Below are 20,304 nucleotides of genomic sequence, written 5' to 3'. Positions count from 1 at the left end.
ACCACTGAGGACAGGACAAGAAATAATGGGCTTGAATTACAGCAAGAGAGATTTAGGTTCGCATTAGAAAAAACTTCCTAACTGTAAGGATAGTTAAGCACTGGAACAAATGACCTAGAGAGGTTGTGGAATCTCCATCACTGGAGCTTTTAAGAGCAGGTCAGACAAACACCTGTCAGGGATGGTCTAGATAATACTTAGTCCTGCATCAGTGCAGAGGACTAAAGTAGATGACTTATCGAGGTCCCTTCCAATCCTACATTTCTATGATTCTATGATTGAGCAACAAATTGGCAGATGAAATTCAATGTTGATAAATGCAAAGTACGGCACATTGGAAAAGATAATCCCAACTATATATACAAAATGATGGCATCTAAATTCGCTGTTACCACTCACAACAGAGATGTTGGAATCACTGTGGATAGTTCTCTGAAAACATCAGCTCAATGTGCAGTGGCCATCAAAAGAGCTAATAGAATGTTAGGAACCATTAGAAAAAAGAAAAGGAGTACTTGTGGCACCTTAGAGACTAACCAGTTTATTTGAGCATGAGCTTTCGTGAGCTACAGCTCACTTCATCGGATGCATAGCATATTGTGGAAACTGCAGAAGACATTATATACACACAGAGACCATGAAACAAAACTTCCTCCCACCCACTGTCCTGCTCATAACAGCTTATCTAAAGTGATCATCAAGGAGGGCCATTTCCAGCACAAATCCAGGTTTTCTCACCCTCCCCCCCCCCCCCCGACACACATACAAACTCACTCTCCTGCTGGTAATAGCCCATCCCTCTTTGAAACCTCTCTTTATAATGCGCATGATAATCAAGGTGGGTCATTTCCAGCACTAATCCAGGTTTTCTCACCACCCCCCCCCCACACACCCCCCTCCAAAAACCACACACACAAACTCACTCTCCTGCTGGCAATAGCTCATCTTACAATTGTAAGATGAGCTATTGCCAGCAGGAGAGTGAGTTTGTGTGTGTGGTTTTTGGAGGGGGGTGTGTGTGTGTGTGTGGGGTGGTGGTGGTGAGAAAACCTGGATTAGTGCTGGAAATGACCCACCTTGATTATCATGCGCATTATAAAGAGAGGTTTCAAAGAGGGATGGGCTATTACCAGCAGGAGAGTGAGTTTGTATGTGTGTCTGGGGGGGGGGGGGGGAAGGGTGAGAAAACCTGGATTTGTGCTGGAAATGGCCCTCCTTGATGATCACTTTAGATAAGCTGTTACGAGCAGGACAGTGGGGTGGGAGGAAGTTTTGTTTCATGGTCTCTGTGTGTATATAATGTCTTCTGCAGTTTCCACGATATGCTATGCATCCGATGAAGTGAGCTGTAGCTCACGAAAGCTCATGTTCAAATAAACTGGTTAGTCTCTAAGGTGCCACAAGTACTCCTTTTCTTTTTTCTTTTTACGAGTACAGACTAACACGGCTGTTACTAAGGAACCATTAGGAAAGGGATAGAATTAGGTACGTTCATGGAGGTTAAGGAAGCTGGGACTGGATGACAAGGGATGGGGTCACTAGATAAATTGCCCTGTTCTGATCATTCTCTGAAACATCTGGTACTGGCCACTGTTGGAAGACGGGACACTGGGCTAGGTCTGATGCAGTATGGCCAGTCTTAGGTTCTTAACAGGACAGTCACTTTGCTCTGCACAGCAGGTCTGGTAGGAGGGGACAAGATAGTTTGTCTCACTCTGCAGATCAGGCCTATCAATAAGAGAGGGCTTATGAGTAGTGAATGGGAGGCAATTATGCAAACTAACAGTTTAATTACAGCCATGAGGATAACAGCTAGTGATTATCCAAGTCTACAAATGTTAATTTGGGTTAATCAGCAACAAGAAACCTTATATTAAGCTTATATTTTGTGACCACAAACTCAATTATCATTGGAAATAACCTGAATACAATAAATGAGACTATATTAAAAGATTGTGGTCACAAAAATTATACCAACAACTGGAATGAAGTAGTTTGTGGCTGACCTCAAAACACACAAGTAAAGATAAACTTTGTGTTACTCCTCATGTCACTCTGTGCTCTTGAAAGGACCTAGACCTTGCAGTCTCAGACAGACCCTGCGTGTGTTGCAATTGTGTTTAGAGGGGGTGTATGCAATTCTGGTCCCAGGCCACTTTACTTCTTTTCCCACAAATGTGCAGCAGGGAAAATGGGAACTTAAACGTGGAGAGATGATACACTGTCTTGGCTCAGTGGCAGTTTGAAGCTAGAAACACTGGTTTTATCACATTGGAGAACTGGGATTCCAGGATTTCCAATGGTGTAAAGCAGCTTGTTTCTATCCTTGGCCTATCTTCCTAAGGTCTTGAAGGACTGGATCTTAAAATCATGTCACCCTGGATTTATAGAAAATAGCTTCATTTTTAGAGGTTTTTAAAATTTAACTTTACTGTCACTCCAAGGCCTGTAGCTAGTAACTAAGGCAACCTGGCTTTACACATAGACAGATGTGAAAAATAGTCCCAATAAAAACTTTTTAAACTACTTACAAAATCTAAGGTAACTGTTGTCTAAAATGTGGGATAACCAAAACCCATGATGGCATGTGGTGATGTAAAGGTTTTATTGCCTCTCCTTTGGAATGGCTTATATAACTCATGGCATTCCCACTCATGAATACTGTCACCATCCCATTAAAAGCCTTATATCACCACACACCATAAAATATTTGCTTTTTATAGCTTTACATAAAATAGCATCTTCAGCCTTTTTAAACTCAATATGGAAAAGCACTGACTTATTCTTCTGAACTGAAATTGTGTGGGTTTTTGGCTGACTTTTTATATAATTAATATTAATATTATAGCTCCTTTCATCCAAGGAGCTCAAAGTGCTGTACAAAACTTTAAGCCTCACAGTATGCCTGCATAAATATATGGACCAGTTCACCCACCACTCAAATAGCAGCATTTAAGATCATGATTCTAAGATCCTTGACCTCTCAGGATTAGGTCCAAGCAGCACAACACAATAGTTCAGGACAGGAAGTGAAATAGGATACAATTACCTATGTGAAACTGCAGGAAGAACTTAGTTACCTGAGTAGGAATTTGGCCAAGATTGGGGTTGACGCTCTTATTCTTACAGATGTTAAATGGCCAGAACCCTGGTTTTGTCTTTTACCCAAAAGACAGCCCTTCAAATAGATCCATGACTAGGGCTCTTAGGTGTTAAGGTAACACAAATTAATAATAATAAATGCTGTACCAGTGCCACAGTATGGTGTTACTGACCAATGCCTCCCGCTGAGTCTCCTGTTTTTAACTTTTTGTACAGCACCCACCATGCCAAATGGGTGCTTAATAAATAAATGATGAATCAGGGTGTGCAACAGATGCTTCCATAATCACCTTTTAGAGAATAGCAGCTGTTCCGAACGGGAATGCTAACTGCTGTGTGTGAGAGTTGCCAACAACTATAAAAAGGGCAGCAACCTGGATCTTCTGTTAGCTGCCATGGTGCTATAGAAATAAGATTTCTTTCAGTAACCACTTGTTCCCAGCTGGAGGCGAGTGAGAAAACTTAAGAATAAAGCGACTAACACTTCCCTTCTCCTTTATGCTGCAGGTTGCCAGGTCACAAGGGAGAGGCATTTTTCTGTTCCGAAAACTCAAGGATGTCATTGACTGGAGGAAGGTGAAATGTGTACTTTCTCTTCTCACACCACCAAATTTTTTTTTGGGAAGGTCCACCTAGAGCAGAGGCCACCAAAGTGTGGGGTGTGCCCCTGGAGGACCATTCAGAGGATCATGGTGGGGCCCGGGCCAGTCCCCACGGGGGCAGAGAGGGAGTGCAACCAGTCCCTCCCCACCCCCAGCTCTGCTACAGTCCAGCCCCCAGCTGCATCCCCAGCTCCTGGCCCCATGTGTGTGTGGCCCCAGCCTTGGCCACGGCTCTGTTCCTGGCCCAGGGCCAAGGCCGGGAGCAGAGCACCTGGTCGTGGGTCCGGCTGCTGGCCCCCACTGCAGCCCAGCTGTGGCTCCACTCCTGCCCCAGACCCACCCCCAGCTGCGGCCCCAGCCTCAGCCCCCTTACCCCTGTTTGCGTACCCCAGCCATGGTCCTGCTCCCGGCCCCGGCTCAGAGGGACACAGACAGGGGTAAGGGGGGCATGACCCTCAAGAGTTTGGGGACCGCTGACCTAGAGCTTTCGTCTTCCAACTGTAATTTTATCTAAATACCTTTACTCTAGTCACTTACTGTCCCCATCTACAGCTTTCACATGTAACACTTATCACCATCCACCAGGATTACAACAGATTTTCTCACTGTGCAACAAAACAAAAGGTGGGATGTTTTGTCGTTGATCTGAAATCTAAAACTGGGACGGATTGACTGGAGAATTCTGTGAGTGCTTGTGATTTGATTTTTCTCCTCGTTCAGTCTTGTCCATGGAGAAGAAATAACTTGTTTTATTTTGCAGGATGGGGTCCGTACAGATGATCAGAAAGATGAAACTCAAGTAGAGAATTATGTAGCTCAGTGCTATATTGAAAACCCATATTTAATAGGAGGTAAGATGCTTGTTTCAGTCTGTATCTGCCTGACATGTGGACAGAGACACTCCCCCTATGATGTTCCTGTCACAGAGGGAGGGAGATCCCCAGATCACCTGTCTGATGAAGGTTAAGACTTTATATGGTCAGTTCTTGCCTGAAATTAGCTACTTATGGATTTAAATGTGAATCTTAGAATGCTGCACAGTCAGTGCTGCTGGTGTGGTAATTTAGTGGTCCTGCCCCAAAAGATTTTGAGAATACAGAGGTCATAGAATCATAGAATATCAGGGTTGGAAGGGACCTCAGGAGGTCATCTAATCCAACCCCCTGCTCAAAGCAGAACCAATCCCCAATTAAATCATCCCAGCCAGGGCTTTGTCAAGCCTGACCTTAAAAACTTCTAAGGAAGGAGATTCTACCACCTCCCTAGGTAACGCATTCCAGTGTTTCACCACCCTCCTAGTGAAAAAGTTTTTCCTAATATCCAACCTAAACCTCCCCCACTGCAACTTGAGACCATTACTCCTTGTCCTGTCATCTTCTACCACTGAGAATAGACTAGAACCATCCTCTTTGGAACCACCTCTCAGGTAGTTGAAAGCAGCTATCAAATCCCCCCTCATTCTTCTCTTCTGCAGACTAAACAATCCCAGTTCCCTCAGCCTCTCCTCATAAGTCATGTGTTCCAGACCCCTAATCATTTTTGTTGCCCTTCGCTGGACTCTCTCCAGTTTATCCACATCCTTCTTGTAGTGTGGGGCCCAAAACTGGACACAGTACTCCAGATGAGGCCTCACCAATGTCGAATAGAGGGGAACGATCACGTCCCTCGATCTGCTCGCTATGCCCCTACTTATACATCCCAAAATGCCATTGGCCTTCTTGGCAACAAGGGCACACTGTTGACTCATATCCAGCTTCTCGTCCACTGTAACCCGTAGGTCCTTTTCCGCAGAACTGCTGCCTAGCCATTCGGTCCCTAGTCTGTAGCTGTGCATTGGGTTCTTCCGTCCTAAGTGCAGGACCCTGCACTTATCCTTATTGAACCTCATCAGGTTTCTTTTGGCCCAATCCTCCAATTTGTCTAGGTCCCTCTGTATCCTATCTCTGCCCTCCAACGTATCTACCACTCCTCCCAGTTTAGTATCCGATGAACAAAAATTAGACCTAATACAAGCCACACACATTAAAGATAAGCCCAGCCCCATATGGTAGCAGTCTCTCTAAGAGCTTCTCTTCATACAACCAGGACCAAAAGGTTTTAGCGCAAATCTTGTTGTTTTGGTACAAGTCTGTATGTGGCCACTTATTTGGATCAAGAGCATCCTACTGATTTAAATTGTCTTAATCCGAAATTCATGTCCACACACAGATTTGTACCAAAATAACAAAAGGTGTGACTTAAGACCCATCTAGTTATTTTGGTGCATGGCTGTGTGTAGATAAGTTCTAATCTGGGTTTTTATAACATTAGGTATGACTAGCACTAACTTCACTATGTTATATTGCTATATATTTCTCTTTGATTCACAGGTCGAAAGTTTGACTTGAGAGTTTATGTTCTAGTGATGTCTGTAAGTGCAGAAGTCCATTTTATTTTTATTGCAGTGACTGGATTTTCTTGCTATTCACCCTCAGTTTCTCGCTCCCCTTTCTCTCAGTACATTCCACTGAAGGCCTGGTTATACCGGGACGGCTTTGCTCGCTTCTCCAACACACGCTTCACTCTGAGTAGCATAGATGATCATTGTATCCTGACCTGTCCTTGTGGGATACAGGGCAGTTGTTAAGGAATGGAATCTACCATTTTAGTATTTTGGGAAGTGGGGAGTGAAGAAGGGATCCAGAAGAACAAGTACCCTTATATCTTGTCTCCTGACTTCTGGATACTTACAGAATACTCATCCTTTGCGATTGTTTCTCACAGGCTGTTCCGCGGTGATCTTGTTTCACTCTCACCCTCTGTCATTGGAATACTGGTGTCAGTGGATCTCCAGAAACGTCAGTCAGCTAGGACCAAACGTGGGAGATCAGTCCCACTTTAGCAGTGCAGGTGCACTTATTGCAGCCTGCTTTTTTCATGGATTCATGGAGTTTAAGGCCAGAAGGGTCATCTAATCTGGCCTCCTGTAAATCATAGCTAGGGCTCCATGTCTGTCACAGAGATCATGGATTCTGTGACTTTCTGCAACCTCTGTGACTTCTGCAGCAACCAGTATGGCTGACTCCAGGGCCGACCAAGCAGCTGGCTCCGGGGCTAGCTGCTCTGGTGGCCCCGTGGAAAGCCACACCGGCCGCTGCTGGAACGGCTCAGAAGCCAGCTATTCGGCCCAGGGGCCAGCCGCACCAGCCGCTGCTCGGGCAGCCGCAGGCAGCTGGCCCTGAGAACTGCCTGAGCAGCAGTCTTGGGGGCGGCCGGAGCAGCCGCTTGGCAGTCCCAGGTGCAGCTGGTGCTGCTGCCCCCCCAGTAGCAGCTCCCCGGAGCGCCTGCCCCCAGTAGTGACCCCCACCCCCAAGATTTAGTCAGGGGTATTTATAGTATAAGTCATGGACAGGTCATGGGCTGTGAATTTTTATTTATTGCCCATGACCTGTTCATGACTTTTATTAAAAATACCCGTGACTAAATCGTAGCCTTAATCACAGCCCATTAAATGTCATCCAGTTACCCCAGTACTAAGCCCAATAACTTGTGTTTAACTAAAGCATAATTTGTATTTGGCTAAAATTAAGCATATTCTTCCAGAAAGGCATCCAGTCTTAACTTGAAGACATCAAGAGAGAGAATCCACCACTTTCCTTAGTAAAATATTTAGTAACTTGCTCATTCTTGCTCAGTGTGATCAAAAGGTAGGTTGCTTTAATGAGGCAACCCAGAGTGGGTCTACATCCAAGGTTCTTGGGCACCGGTGCTCTGCATGGCGGTTAGGTTGCGTTCCCAGGAGAAGAGCTTCCATGTAAGTCCATCACAAGAGCCAATGAGGGCTAAAACTTGCTCTGGGCTTTGTTACTAGTTGTTCCAGATTTCCATTTTTATCTGTGTTTATTTTCTCTTAATTTTTCACTAAGATGTCTCCCTGCAGTGGTGGGTATAAGCTCCACAATTAGGGAAGGGAGGAGAGATTCATTGGCATAAGGAGCACAGGAGGCTGGTTTAGGACCCAAATTCAATTTCTAATTATTTAGAGTGCCATTTTCTGTCTCCATGATCCTTACCTCCTCCTCATGCCAGATGTGCATCTCACCAATGTAGCAGTGCAGAAGACTGCACCTGACTACGATCCAGAGAAGGTAAGTGAAAACTTACTGGCTACTTCAGCTGACCCAGCCTGTGTCCAAGCGCGCACACACTATGCTGGGTAGTTCAGGGAATGCAAGCAAGTAGTTGTTCTGGCTTCGTTGTTCCAGCTACTGCGCAGTATATATGGCAGGTTGGTAGTCCCTGAGGATGTGCTGTATGGATGCTCTGCCTTAGCTGTCCTCTGATACCCCATGAATGTGTTCATTGATGGATGGTTCAGGAGATCCAGGGAGTGAGAGCTCTGCTCTAACTGTTCCATTACAACTGTGCACTACTTTGTAGTGTTGAGCATTCTGACTCCACAAGTAATTCATTTTTGGATAATGCTTGTCAGAGACCCAGACCTGTAGTTGTTTAGGAAAAGTCAGCACATGTGACTCCATTTTGGTTTGGGGCCCACCATTGTCTAAAAGCAAGCACATCATGCACCAGGAGGAGTGTTCCTTAGATACTGCATTCCTGTGAAAATCCTCCTCCTTGTCTCCAGCCTGCCTTGACTCCCGGTATCTTTTCTTTGTCAGTCCCTAAACTCCCTATCTCCTGGCCTTTGATGTGAGGCCTCCCATCCTATAATAAACTGGTGTTTTTTGGGAACTCGGCAGTTGTGGACTTTATGTGCCTCAGCCTAGATTCGAACTGTGCGTGACCTACCAGGTGTAATTTGTAGCATTTGTGTGCGTGTCCTACCAGGTGTAATTCGTAGCATTTGTGTGCGTGTCCTACCAGGTGTAATTCGTAACATAGTGCTTAGCATTCATTGCTATTACCACAGCTATAAGATGAGCTTAGCATCTTCAGAGGTCATCTGTAATTGCTACCCCCCTTTTCTGAGGGACCTGCAGTTGGAACAAAGAAAAAATCTTAAACAAATGAGATCAGCTTTAAATATTCTTTGTGAATCTGAGATAGTTAAAAGTTCACAGAAACAAAGGTTTGCACTGAACTTTCCATTTTATATGCTTTTCCTCTAAATCTCTAGCCTAATATTTCTTGGTCCTTTGGAAAGGGAAGTCCTAGATGTGTGTCTTGTGAAACTCTGATGGAAAGAGAAAGTGGGATGGTGATCACTATTAGGATACCACTCCCAGTTTTGAGATTAAGTATTGGTTTTACTCCACTTTCCAAGCAGAGACTGCTGTTTCTCTCTAGACTAAGGTTAAATTATTCCTTTCCGAGATGCACTGAGGGGAGGAACATCTGATTCTGGGTGTTTGGCTTCTTATTCAGAATTGTCCTTTGACTGTCGAGAATATTGAGTGATTATTTCAGGTGGGCAAGGAAATGCATGGTCACACATGTAGGAACAGCTTGTTATAGTTGTATTTGTATGTGTTAGGGCTGCAAGTGGATGATTCAGCGATTCCGACAGTACATGACTGCCAAGCATGGGGCAGAAGTGGTGGAGACTCTCTTTGCAGAAATGGACAACATTTTCATCAAGAGCCTACAGAGTGTTCAGAAAGTGATCATCAGCGACAAACATTGTTTTGAACTGTATGGATACGACATCCTGATAGACCAGGATCTCAAGCCGTAAGGATGTTAGTGAGCATACAGGTGGCATACAGTGAATGGAAGGCTGTCTAAACAGCTATTAGACTGAAAAGGCTAGATATTAAGTACACTTGCCATAAGCTCAAAAGTAATTTATGTGAAGTGTTGGCTAAGAGGCAGCCTTCTTTACAGAGTTTTAGACTGTGGTGGGGTACTTCTCCTGTTGAAGACTATGGGAAACAGACTCCGCAGGGATCTAAGAGATTGTAACAAGAAATCATACATTCAAATTTGGTTCAACTTAGATTTTTATAAAAACAAACTTTCACACAATGTGACTACTAGAAACAATTCAATTGTTTTTTAAATATACATCAATTAAAATGTGCCTTTAAACATAAAAACCTTCTTCTGCAGTGTTTGCAACCAAAATATTGCAACATTGGGAACCTGAAAATAGAACAGACTTTCATTGCAAAAGTAAACAAAGAGTAGCAAAAGCAATAAAATTAGATTTTTAAGATTTTCAGTTTTAATCACATAAAGAGCTATTAGTAACATTGACAAGGAAATTTGTATAACATATGATTTAAGTTGACAGTGCCACTTTAAGCATCCTCTCATTTCTTCCTCTTCCTCCCTCTAACAATGTGTGGTAGCCGGTGTTCCAGTTACAACCCTCAATGGCTTGTCAGAATCAGTCTGATGTCTCTGCAGTGCCACTGGGGACAGCTTTATTTGAAGTGATCTAATAAACTCTGCTCAACTGTGGTCTTGGGTAACAACCCAAATTTGTACAAGCTAGTCTGCTGTAGTCATAGCTTCAAACCAAACTGCTGCTTCTGCAGTGACAATCTGCACAGAAAGAGCTTGTGTAACTTCTACTGATCAAGAAACAAATCAAGTTGAGGTGAACTGGACTGAATCACTGTGATGTAACTATAATACTATAGTTTGCTGCTGTCATCTGAGCAATGTATTGGGTACTTCCAGAACCACGTAGTCATATTGCGCAGTTTGTTAGGAAACTACTTCCAAGATACATTCACATCCCTGCACTGAGGAAAGGGTTAAAACTTACCCTGTGATGTAATGCGGTGCGGGGGAGGGTGTTTCATCTAGCCTTTAGTTCTACTTGTATACTTTTTAGGGTGCTGGAGGGGCTCTCTCTTTATTACAGTTGAGCTCAGAATGTTCTTTGACTGTGTACAGGAATGATGTCTGGGGTTCGATTCCCTGTCACTTCACTCCCTCCTACCTGCTCTGCAGCAGTGCAATGAGGGTTCCATAGACAGGCATTTCTGTTAGGTGGACAGATTGCTTAGCTGTCTGCTTCCCTCTAATTCACTGCTGTTCTCTCTACAGCTGGCTTCTTGAGGTTAATGCTTCTCCCTCACTCACTGCCAGTAGTCAGGAGGACTATGAGCTCAAATGTTGCCTTCTCAAGGACACATTGCATATTGTGGACATGGAGGGCAGGTGGGTGAAAAAACGAGTTTACTGCTCTCCATGAGTCTTACCAAAGCGTGTGAAATGTATCTGAGCTAGTCCTCCAGCTTCTGTAGACAAAAGATCGGACTCAAGGCTGCAGGTTTGTCATGCTGGCATTTGCTTCTCTCACTTGGTGCCACTGCCCTGTGACATATCTAGAACCTTCCAGTGATCCACTGGTGGGTCAGGATCCACCGTTTGGAAAACAGGTTATATAAATTTCTATTTTACACATCAGGAAACTTAACCACTGAGAACACTGTCCCAGTGGCCTTTTCTCAGGGCCACAGATGAAGGTGGTGTGAGAGCTGGGTCTTGAACTGGAATTCCTGGCTTCCAGTCTAATGCTCGGACCACATGTCTCTCCTTTCATGCCTCATGTATCCAGCCTCCTGTCCCAGGAAGCTTGCCTTGCATCATTTTATGATTGACGGTGCAATTGTGCTAACCCAAGATATTAATAGTAAATAGCTGCCCATTGCAGCTCTCAGCTGTTTGGTTTTCTCCCTGATCTGCACAGGTTTCCAGCCAATGTGCAGACAGTGAATCAGATAGCTACACAGCCATTGCACATGTACTTTAACACCTTGTATTTGATATTGCAGGCTGACGGGGAAGGAGAAGCGTATTGGGGGCTTTGACCTGATGTGGAATGATGGTCCAGTCAGTAGAGCAGAAGGGAACGTGGATACACCAGTAAATGGAAGCTTCATGGCAAACACACATTTAGGTACTTCACTCTTACGCAGCTGGCAAGGCATCCCACTCATGGTCCTTAACTGTTTAGACATCACCAAAAGTGCAAAACATACTTTTCCCTCAAGAGTAAAAGGACCAGGTGTGAATTATCACATCGTGCTAGCAGAGTGTAGTACTCCTGTGAGGCTAAGTGTGAGGGGGTGAACATTTTCCAATTGTGGGTGTAAATGATCAAACTATAGGAGTGTTAAAAGCTGATGTGGTGGCAGTAGTTAGATTTTTGGAACTCCTTACCGCATGAGCCAGCACAGGTATTCTTCATCTGCCAGTTCCTTTTAAAAACTAATTCCCAAAGGTCCATAATAAAATTGTGACAGCTGTTTATTGTGCACATTTCTAATCTTGGTTGCATATTCTTGTTTTAGTAGCCCATAATAATGCCCAATTCAATCGGGCAGAAAGTGCCTATTGCAGGTTTTCACATAGCACTAAGTAGTTGAATATGCCTTCAGTATTTTCTCTGGTTGTAGCTTCATGCTAACTGATTGGAGCACAGCTTTGTCTGAAAGCAGGCAATTATCTCTACTCTTCGCTCTTTGGAGGGACTAAGTCATATGTCACTTTGTTAATGCTTTCATTTCAGGCTACAATAATGACAGGAAAAAACAACTGAAACAGCTCTTCAAACCTCTTCATACCCAGCAGAAAGTTTAATGCTGATCCAGAGCATCAGGAAAGAGAAGTCACTGAGGACTGAGCTCTTTCACTCCCTCTTCCTCCTATTGTGGAGCTGCAGTTCTCATTTGTCTCTGGACAGTTTTGCTGCCTCAGCATAGGACTGCTGGCTATTTCTTGGTTCCTTAAGATTTTCCCCGCATGGGAACCTTAGTTAACAAATGAATCCTGTTCGTAAGCCAGAGCAACAATAGATGTGGGTTGGCTTTTAACTTGGACATGATGCAATCAGGTATTTTGGTTATGTTCCGTTGTGATTGACCAGTTCTTCAGTAAAGAATTAATCTGTTTTGTTCCACAGCGTAGGCTGTAGCAAGGCTGTCAACTGGCTACTACATATGACTATAGATCAGCGGTACACTCCACATTGCAGACAAAAAGCACTCCTATCCATCACTTTGACTCTGTCTGTGTTGCAATGGGTATGAATAAAATATTTAATGCCTCAGTGCTGTTAGAAATCCAGAAGAAGTGCTGCTTCACTGGTCCTCAATTTGAGGTTGACGACTTCAGTAGTTTTCCTTTGAAGTGTAAGCTATAAAAGGGGCTATACAGAATCTGCTCAGTAAAATGGAAGCTTTTAAGAAAAGTGGGTATTTGAGCCTCATGCTGCTGCTACTATAGAAACGTGTCAGATCGTAAGACCTGTTGCCATGATACAGTAACAATAACCTTACCGGTAGATTTTATGAAGGTCCTGAGAGTGGCTCCACGATGCTCGTTACATGAAGAGGGCTGTTATAATGAAGGGGTTTAGTACCTTTGAGATAGGAAAAGTAACTTTACCACCCTCTTACAGAAGAGATGTAATTTTCTGGGAAGCTACAGGTGAGGCTATTCGCTAATGGGAATTATTTTTAACTTCGAAATGTGGAATTTAAGCCTTAAGCCTAGAGTGCATAGATTTGCGTTTAGCAGTTAGAAGCTTGTGGCTGTAGCTCTAAACCCTACACACTCGCTAGTTAAATACAGCCAACTTCTTAAAAGAGCAATCAAGCAAAGCTGACAGATTTATCAAAACAGCCCCTGTCTTAAGGAGAGTGGAACAGGCCTATTCTGGTGCAAACCCACTCCTCCTGAGCTCCATTTAAATGTTATACTTGTGCAAAACTGAACAGGGCAGTGGATAGTAGTGTGTATGTGTCTGCCTAGCTGGCTGGGAGACTGGCTGAGGAGCTAACAATTACAGTTGTTCTGTTTAAAGTGTAAACACCTAGTGCTCAAAGCTGTTCACCCTATACGGCAGGAGGCTGAGTGCTAGACAAAGATGAAGGGTCAGTTACAGTTCTCTGGGCTGAGTGTACAAAATTTCCCCAAACAGATGCAGTTGTTTCACTGGCTTGCTAGCTATGCCTACTCCCCAGCCCTAAAATGTAAACCAGTGTTTTAAACTAAAATTCCACACCCAAAACCACTTTCACTAATTTAGGGCACACTTTCAAGCAATGCAAACGTTAACAGTGGAAAAAAGAGTGAAAGTGATTCTGCTAGGCCCCAAACTCCCTTTGCTGTATTCAGAGTGAACCAAGTTTCAACCTTATCTCTGACTTTTTCAAAATTAAATAGCAATAACAAGACATAACACACCTACCACTGTCTGCACTATTTAAGCGATGGAATATGAAGGAGAGCTGCTCATGGTAGAATCACCTTAATTCTTTTCCTTTAGTTTTTGCATTAACTGAAAAGTTGTGTGTTTTGTAGAGGATATTAATATATGATTAATATTTACTAAAGTTTACCTGAGCTAGTGTGGGGAAGAAAACCTTCATTTCTAGAGAGAGGACAGCAGGCTTTTCTTGTCCCTGTATGTTCCTCTTCCCCAGGCCCGTGCACAAACATAAGCAGTCATATTTACCATTTCATTAGAGCAATTAGGAACAAAGGAATTACTAGACATGGGATTTATCTAGTCCACTATCCTGTTGCCCGTAGCAGCTGCTTCCAACTGCTTCACAGAAAGGTTCAAGAAAAGCTGCTGTAGGCAGTTATGGGATAATCTACCCCCAGGGAAGTTTCCTCCTAATTCCCCATCGTACACACTCCTCCGTCTCCACTCCAAATAGTCAGAATTTGTCTAAAACCCTGAAACACGAGGGTGTAATTTTTTAAACACTACTATGGCTCTGGCGAGTCTTGTTATCCACCAGCGTTTAATCTTTTTTTGAATCCTGCAGTTAGCCTCAATGATATATTGTAGCAATGGATTCCATGTGCTAATTGTATGAAGAAAGTATTTCCTCCTTTTTATCAGTTCTGAATTAATCATTTATCAACGTCATTGAATAGCCCTTTATTCTTGTATCGAGACAGGATAAGTAGAGACACCTAATCTCTCCTCCAGACCATTCATTGGTTTGGATACTTATGTCCCCTTCCCTAATGTAAACAATCCTACTTCTTCCAGATCTCTTCTTACAAGTTTAGACACAGGATCCTAGCTCAGAAGTAGACCCTTCAGATTAACAGGCACTCAAGTATCTATTAAAAAGAACAGGAGTACTTGTGGCACTTTAGAGACTAACAGATTTATTAGAGCATAAGCTTTCGTGGGCTACAGCCCACTTCAAAGCTTATGCTCAAATAAATTTGTTAGTCTCTAAAGTGCCACAAGTACTCCTGTTCTTTTTGCGGATACAGACTAACACGGCTGCTACTCTGAAACCTGTCAAGTATCTATTGTACACTTAATAAAAATCCAGGAATTTTCTTAAGTGTACACTTTAATTGATTCACAATTCTCCTACCACCACAAGCTTACACAACTCAAAGTTTTCTTTATTTATTCTTTGAAGACATTATGGATTCACAGTTCTTTCCCTCCTACTCCCTTTCCTGCCAATAGAATGCACTAGCTGTGGAGCTAAGTTACAGAAGTTCATACATAAAAGAGATGCAGTTAGGAATGTCCTGCTCTGATTCTAATAATCCCACTCCCACCCCAGTGATGGCAGGCTGTCAAATAACTAAAAGGGCCAGTGTTCTAGCAAGTCTTTACAAACTGCAGTATTTAATCCATGATCAACACTGGACCCGAATGATTCCTACCGTGAAAAGATTTCAGAAGCCAAATACTTCTTAAGAAATGTACCACTCAAGAGAGATACCAGGAGTAAATATGTCTTCACAAGAAATCTGGAGATTGTCCACAGATTTTGTACTGTGAGTGACGGTCTGAATGCACCTTATCAGCAACGTTGAAGTCTCTGTGATGAAGGTCTAGTTTCGTCCTTCCAGTATCTGATTGATTACTCTCATTTCCTCATGGGTCATGGAGTTCAAGTTAAATCCTTTCAACTCAGGTTTACCTGAGGAAGAACAACAAGCAGGAAATAAAGATATTGTTAAAACGCATGCTCACTGGCGCCTGGTGAAAGAGTTCTCTAAACAACTGCCAGAACAAGTAGTCTGGAGAAGACACTGCTGCATTTGGCTGCAGAATTGTTCCCATAGTCATCACTGACTGAACTACCAGCAATTAGAAACAATTGATAACATGTTAGTGGTGCACAGTGGGGTCTGCAACAGAACAGTCCCAGGCACATGCCCACAAAACTCGGCAAATATGGGGCTTTTGCTGTAAAGAAAATGGAGGGGAGTTATTCTCGGAATATAATTCATGGATTTTTGGACCTCTTCCCTCCACCCCTCACCTGATTTGTGCTCACAACCAAATGTTTCCTGACCCTTTTCAAATACCTTGAGCTTCAAAGAGACGGTTGACCTTCACTCTCAGCTCTTTCCGAAGTTGGTTTATTTCCTCGTCTAAGTGCTCCTGATCTGAGAAGATAGTGATGATGGTGATAATGAAGCATCCTGGAGTACAGTGAGTTAAGGCAACATCAACTCTGAGTGAGGGGGAACTCTTCTCTGCTGCCTATTCCTTGGATTCTCACTCTCATTAAAACTTGCTGCATTTGTTTTGTCATATAGAAAAAACTAGGTATACAGTTTTCTTTCTACAGAATATACTCATGCCAGGTAATCCCTTCCAGCTAAGTATAAATGAATTGAATGGTAAGAGAAACAAGGTTCTGGAGCCCAAACAGGCTCATCTGTAACTGCATTACAACCTGTCAGAAAAGATATGCCATGAGAGTACTGGGAGCCAAACCGATGGTTTCTTAAAAGTAACCGTAAGCTATCTGGGACAGGTACTGTCTTTTGTTTGGGTGGGGAGGTGTGGGGGAATGTACAGTAACTAATTATCAGGGCCTCTGGGTACTACCACAATACAAACGTTAATATTTCTAAACCCACCCACTTTCATAGATTTTAAGGACAGAAGGGCCCATTATGATTTTCCAGACTGACCTCCTGCATAGTATACTCCTGGGGGGATTCTGTGCCAAAAAAATTAAAATTCTGCAAAATTATGCATATTTTGTCAAAATAATGCAATATAATCACACCCGTTTCAGTTGTTTTCTTAATTTATTTAAACTAAAATACAGAAAAAAAGTCTCAGTAACTATTCAGCGTTTCCTAAACAAATGAAAGTTAAGTTACAAACACTTGGTAACTAATCCCCTGCATTCCAGTTATAATCCTGGAATTTCATTTAAATTACAGAACACCAAACAAAAACAAAAAAAAAGTAGAATATCATTTTAAATTGCTCAGACTTTCACACATGAAAGTCATACAGTTTTGCTAATCATTGTCCTGGACCTGGCTAGGTACTTTGGAAAGTGCTTGGTTCTTATTGTCCTGACATTTTTATTGACTGCTTGGAAAATGTTTTATTTGCCCTCAAAGTCTTTTTTCTTCAAGAGGTAAGTAAAATAAATCCTGAGCTGTAATCTAACCCCATTGTGCCACTTTGACACAGGAAAAAAGTGAGAAAGCACATAGAGCTTCCTACTTGAGGATTCCCTTCCTGTCATTTATAAGACTCCTTTACATCACTCTGGCAGTGTAGGGGCTTTAAAACTTCCACAGATTTTCATGCTCCTGGGGGAACTGACTGAGAATGGGAACAGTTAACTAATAATAGGAACAACAGGCATGCTGCTACACTTCTGCCTCAGAGAATGAGATCAATTAACTCAGGCAGGCTGCTTCATTTGTGCCTCTAGCCTGCCTCATCCATAATAAAAAGCCCTACCCTTACACACCAGGGAACTGCAGTCACGAGGGACAAAGTCTCTCTCTCTCGTTGGCACGCAGGTACGCCCAGCCCCGCACCCCTCCTCCCGACAGTGATCACCAGGCATGCACCCCAGCCCCCCCACAATCTCTGAGGCTGCTTCAGGCACGCTGGAACAGATGCGCTGCCTGGGAAGAGACACGTGTACCCCGGCAGATTTTTTTGTGTTTTTCTGCACGGGAGGCACAGAAAAATGCAGACCATATGAATTTTGTGCCGCCGCATGCCGCAGAATCCCCCCCAGGAGTACAGGCCAGACCATTTCACCCAGTTACCCCTGTACTGAGTCCAGTTTTAAAATGTGCCACCTTTCAAATTTCATTGAATGCCCCTTTGTTCCTCATATTATAGAGGCAAGTTGAATACAAGTTCCCAATCTACCTTTCTCACCCTTCCTTTTTTTGTATACTTTTATCACATCCCTCTCTACCAAGGTGGAGAACTAACTCATCTTCCTTTCATAGCAGAGATTTTCTTGTCACTCATCTCTGAAGCCCCTCTAATTCTGCTGCATCCCCTTTGATATGGGGTGGCCCATACCGCACACAGTATCAAAGGGAAGGTGCCCCATTGATTTATAGAATGGTATTCAGATATTTTCCATATTATTCTCCAGCCCGTTCCTTATGTATCCTAAAATTGTTTGTCTTCCTCACAGTTGCTGCCCAGGACTTATAGAACAATACCCAGTGATGCCCAGGTTTTTTTCCTAAGCAGTGACAATTAACGTACATCCCAGTGAAATGTATGAGGGGTTCAAATTATCCCCTCTAATGTGTATTTGTCACCACTGAATTCCACCTGCCATTTTGCTACCCATTTACCTAGCTTGGCTGGGTCCCTCTGAAGTTCCTCATCAGCACTACTCCCTCACTTCTTTGACCTAATTTGTTCCTGTACAATTTATACCCAAGTATTAAAATATTAATTTAGCTTTTTACATTTAATCTCCTAATTCCTTAGTAAAAAGTGTAAAGGCTGCACTGTTAAACACTCAGCACAACCTGGACAGAGGCCACCTCACTTCACAGCCAAATTAAGGGCCTCTTCCTCTGAATTGCACTCAAGGAAAGTTGTGGGGCACTTTGGAAAGTATATGCAGGGTACATGGCTCACAAAGCAGGTTGACGAGGTAAAGCACTGAACTGGGTGTCAGGAAACTCCAGTTCTACTCCTTGCTCTGCCACTGACAAGCTACTCCCCTTCTCAGTGCCTCAATTTCCCCATGTGTAAAACACAGGTACTGGTACTTAACCTTCTCTGGAAAGCACTCTGAGGCCTAGGGATGAGAAGTGCTATCTAGGAGCTAAGCTTCCAGGCAGTGGTGAGAATAAAAGTTCTGGATATAAAAGCTCTAAGTCAATAAAGACAGACTGGCTCAGCAACCACATTAGCACAAGTACCATACTTGTGACACAAGACACCTGTGTATATGTCCAAGGGTATGAAAAAAAACTTGTTCAATCCTGGCTGAAGCTTGAGAGTTTACAAGCAGGTTTTAGAAATCTGGCATCTGTCTTACCTTTCTGAATCATTTCCTTCGTTTTTGAATTTGGAAGCTGAATAAACATGTTTCCAAAGCAAACCATTGCTTTCTCTGAAACAGAAAGACAGCCTGTTTAGATATTTTCATAATGAAACATGCTCCTCTGCATCCTGCTGGGTACAAAATAAATGCAAAATCCAACCAGCAGGCTAGTTTTTGTAGACCCTTCTGTGCTCCACAACAGTCTGCAGAATTGTTTAGGTGTGTGTCTAAGAGCAATTAAGCAAGATTCAGTCTCATGGAACCTGTGCAAGAGTGAGTTAGTCACAACCAACACTGTAATTGACCCTTCCCCAAATCTACCTCCACTCTGAGGCACAAACTCGCACAATTACATCCGCAGCTGCAACTGTGTGTTTAATCTGCATGTGCCATTTTGGAAATGTGGCCCTCCATCACTTTGCAGGCAGGGTGTGTCAATTAGAAAGGTAACACAGCAACTTTGTGTCAGAGAGCTGAAAATTTCACAGACATGAATAGCAGCGCTAACACTGGATCCCTCACCAGAAGGGTCCGGGTCCTTCTGCAGAGCCCTGAGAGCTTCTCGATTCTGATTCCGCTTTAGATCCAGGTCCACAATCTGGAAAAGAAACACGAACATTCAGATTTCTCCGGCCTAAGGTGAAATCATAACTGTTATGAGCTGGGTGAAGCCTTGTTTTGGGTTGAGTTAAAATCCCACTGAGAGCCATAGGTCTGGACTTACCCTGCAATTAACATAACTGCAAGGGTAAGCCCCTGCCCAGGACAAAAGGTGAGTGAGGCCCCTGGGACTTTCTGGCTGAGCATCGTTTCGGGGAGGAGGATGGTCTAGAGGATACTCAGTCCTGCCATGAGTGCAGGGGATGGACTAGGTGACCGCTCCAGCTCCCTTCCAGTCCTACAAGGGAACACGGGGAAAGGGGGAACGGCCCAGGGCAGAGAACGAGGCAGAAACAAGCTAGAAAGCCGAGCAGCGGCCGGGCGCCCAGCGGAGCCCTGGGAGAGCCGGGGAGCGAGCCAGCCAGCCAGCGAGCTTTGGGCTCTGGCGGCTAAAGCGGCCGGGGGCTGCGGCTTGGTTCCCGGTTCCTCCCGCGCTGGGGCGAGCAGGGGCTTCCTACCGGCCTGTAAATCGCCCCCCGCCCCCTCCAGCCGGGGCCCCGCCACGGGGCAGCCCCAGGGCCGCTCGGCGCGGCTGGCCGGGGGGTCCCCCGGGCCGGGGAGAGGCCGCCCGCGGTACCTGCCGCCGCCCCGCCAGCACCTCCTCCGCCAGCTCCTCCACCTCGGCCAGGTAGCGCAGCACGAACTCGGGCTCCCGCGCCATGGCGCCCGGCCGGTCCGCCCGCAAACCCGCCCGGCCGGGAACCGCG

The 20,304-nt window shown here is 44.1% G+C and overlaps 2 protein-coding genes across 5 annotated transcripts in view; one reads left to right on the top strand and one right to left on the bottom strand.

Annotated features, from left to right (window-relative positions):
* TTLL9 (tubulin tyrosine ligase like 9) overlaps positions 1 to 14,776 on the top strand; it is a 27,728-nt gene extending 12,952 nt beyond the window's left edge. Inside the window, exons 6-14 of one of the 4 annotated variants that reach the window (XM_074969808.1) lie at positions 3,610 to 3,678; positions 4,465 to 4,555; positions 6,074 to 6,114; positions 6,202 to 6,289; positions 7,773 to 7,831; positions 9,178 to 9,374; positions 10,701 to 10,814; positions 11,432 to 11,556; positions 12,169 to 14,776. In XM_074969808.1, the coding sequence (XP_074825909.1) occupies positions 3,610 to 3,678; positions 4,465 to 4,555; positions 6,074 to 6,114; positions 6,202 to 6,289; positions 7,773 to 7,831; positions 9,178 to 9,374; positions 10,701 to 10,814; positions 11,432 to 11,556; positions 12,169 to 12,239 (855 nt within the window). In that variant the 3' untranslated portion in view covers positions 12,240 to 14,776. Of the gene's footprint in view, positions 1 to 3,609; positions 3,679 to 4,464; positions 4,556 to 6,073; positions 6,115 to 6,148; positions 6,290 to 7,772; positions 7,832 to 9,177; positions 9,375 to 10,700; positions 10,815 to 11,431; positions 11,798 to 12,168 lie in introns of those variants that run through there. The other 3 variants (XM_074969807.1, XM_074969806.1, XM_074969809.1) reach the window with 3 other exon arrangements.
* On the bottom strand, positions 9,983 to 20,304 carry PDRG1 (p53 and DNA damage regulated 1). Its single transcript, XM_074969816.1, has 5 exons — positions 20,175 to 20,304; positions 19,460 to 19,535; positions 18,932 to 19,006; positions 15,960 to 16,040; positions 9,983 to 15,568 (listed from the first exon to the last, which is right to left on the bottom strand). The coding sequence occupies exons 1-5, from the start codon at positions 20,256 to 20,258 to the stop codon at positions 15,480 to 15,482; spliced, it is 405 nt and encodes a 134-aa protein (XP_074825917.1). The 5' UTR covers positions 20,259 to 20,304; the 3' UTR covers positions 9,983 to 15,479.

The sequence above is a fragment of the Natator depressus genome, chromosome 13 (genome assembly GCF_965152275.1).
Source record: "Natator depressus isolate rNatDep1 chromosome 13, rNatDep2.hap1, whole genome shotgun sequence".
NCBI classification, from domain to species: Eukaryota; Metazoa; Chordata; order Testudines; family Cheloniidae; genus Natator; species Natator depressus.
Note: the sequence above shows the minus strand (reverse complement) of the source record. Positions and strands in the feature narration are given on the sequence as shown.

Bases quoted from the DNA above. Each gene is read 5' to 3' on its own strand.
- PDRG1 (XM_074969816.1), bottom strand. From the start codon at position 20,258: ATGGCGCGGGAGCCCGAGTTCGTGCTGCGCTACCTGGCCGAGGTGGAG. The intron at 19,536-20,174 runs GTACCGCGGGCG...TTTCTTTTCCAG, and splicing joins TGCTGGCGGGGCGGCGGCAG to ATTGTGGACCTGGATCTAAA. The intron at 16,041-18,931 runs GTAAGACAGATG...CTATCTTCTCAG, and splicing joins GAAGGAAATGATTCAGAAAG to ATCAGGAGCACTTAGACGAG.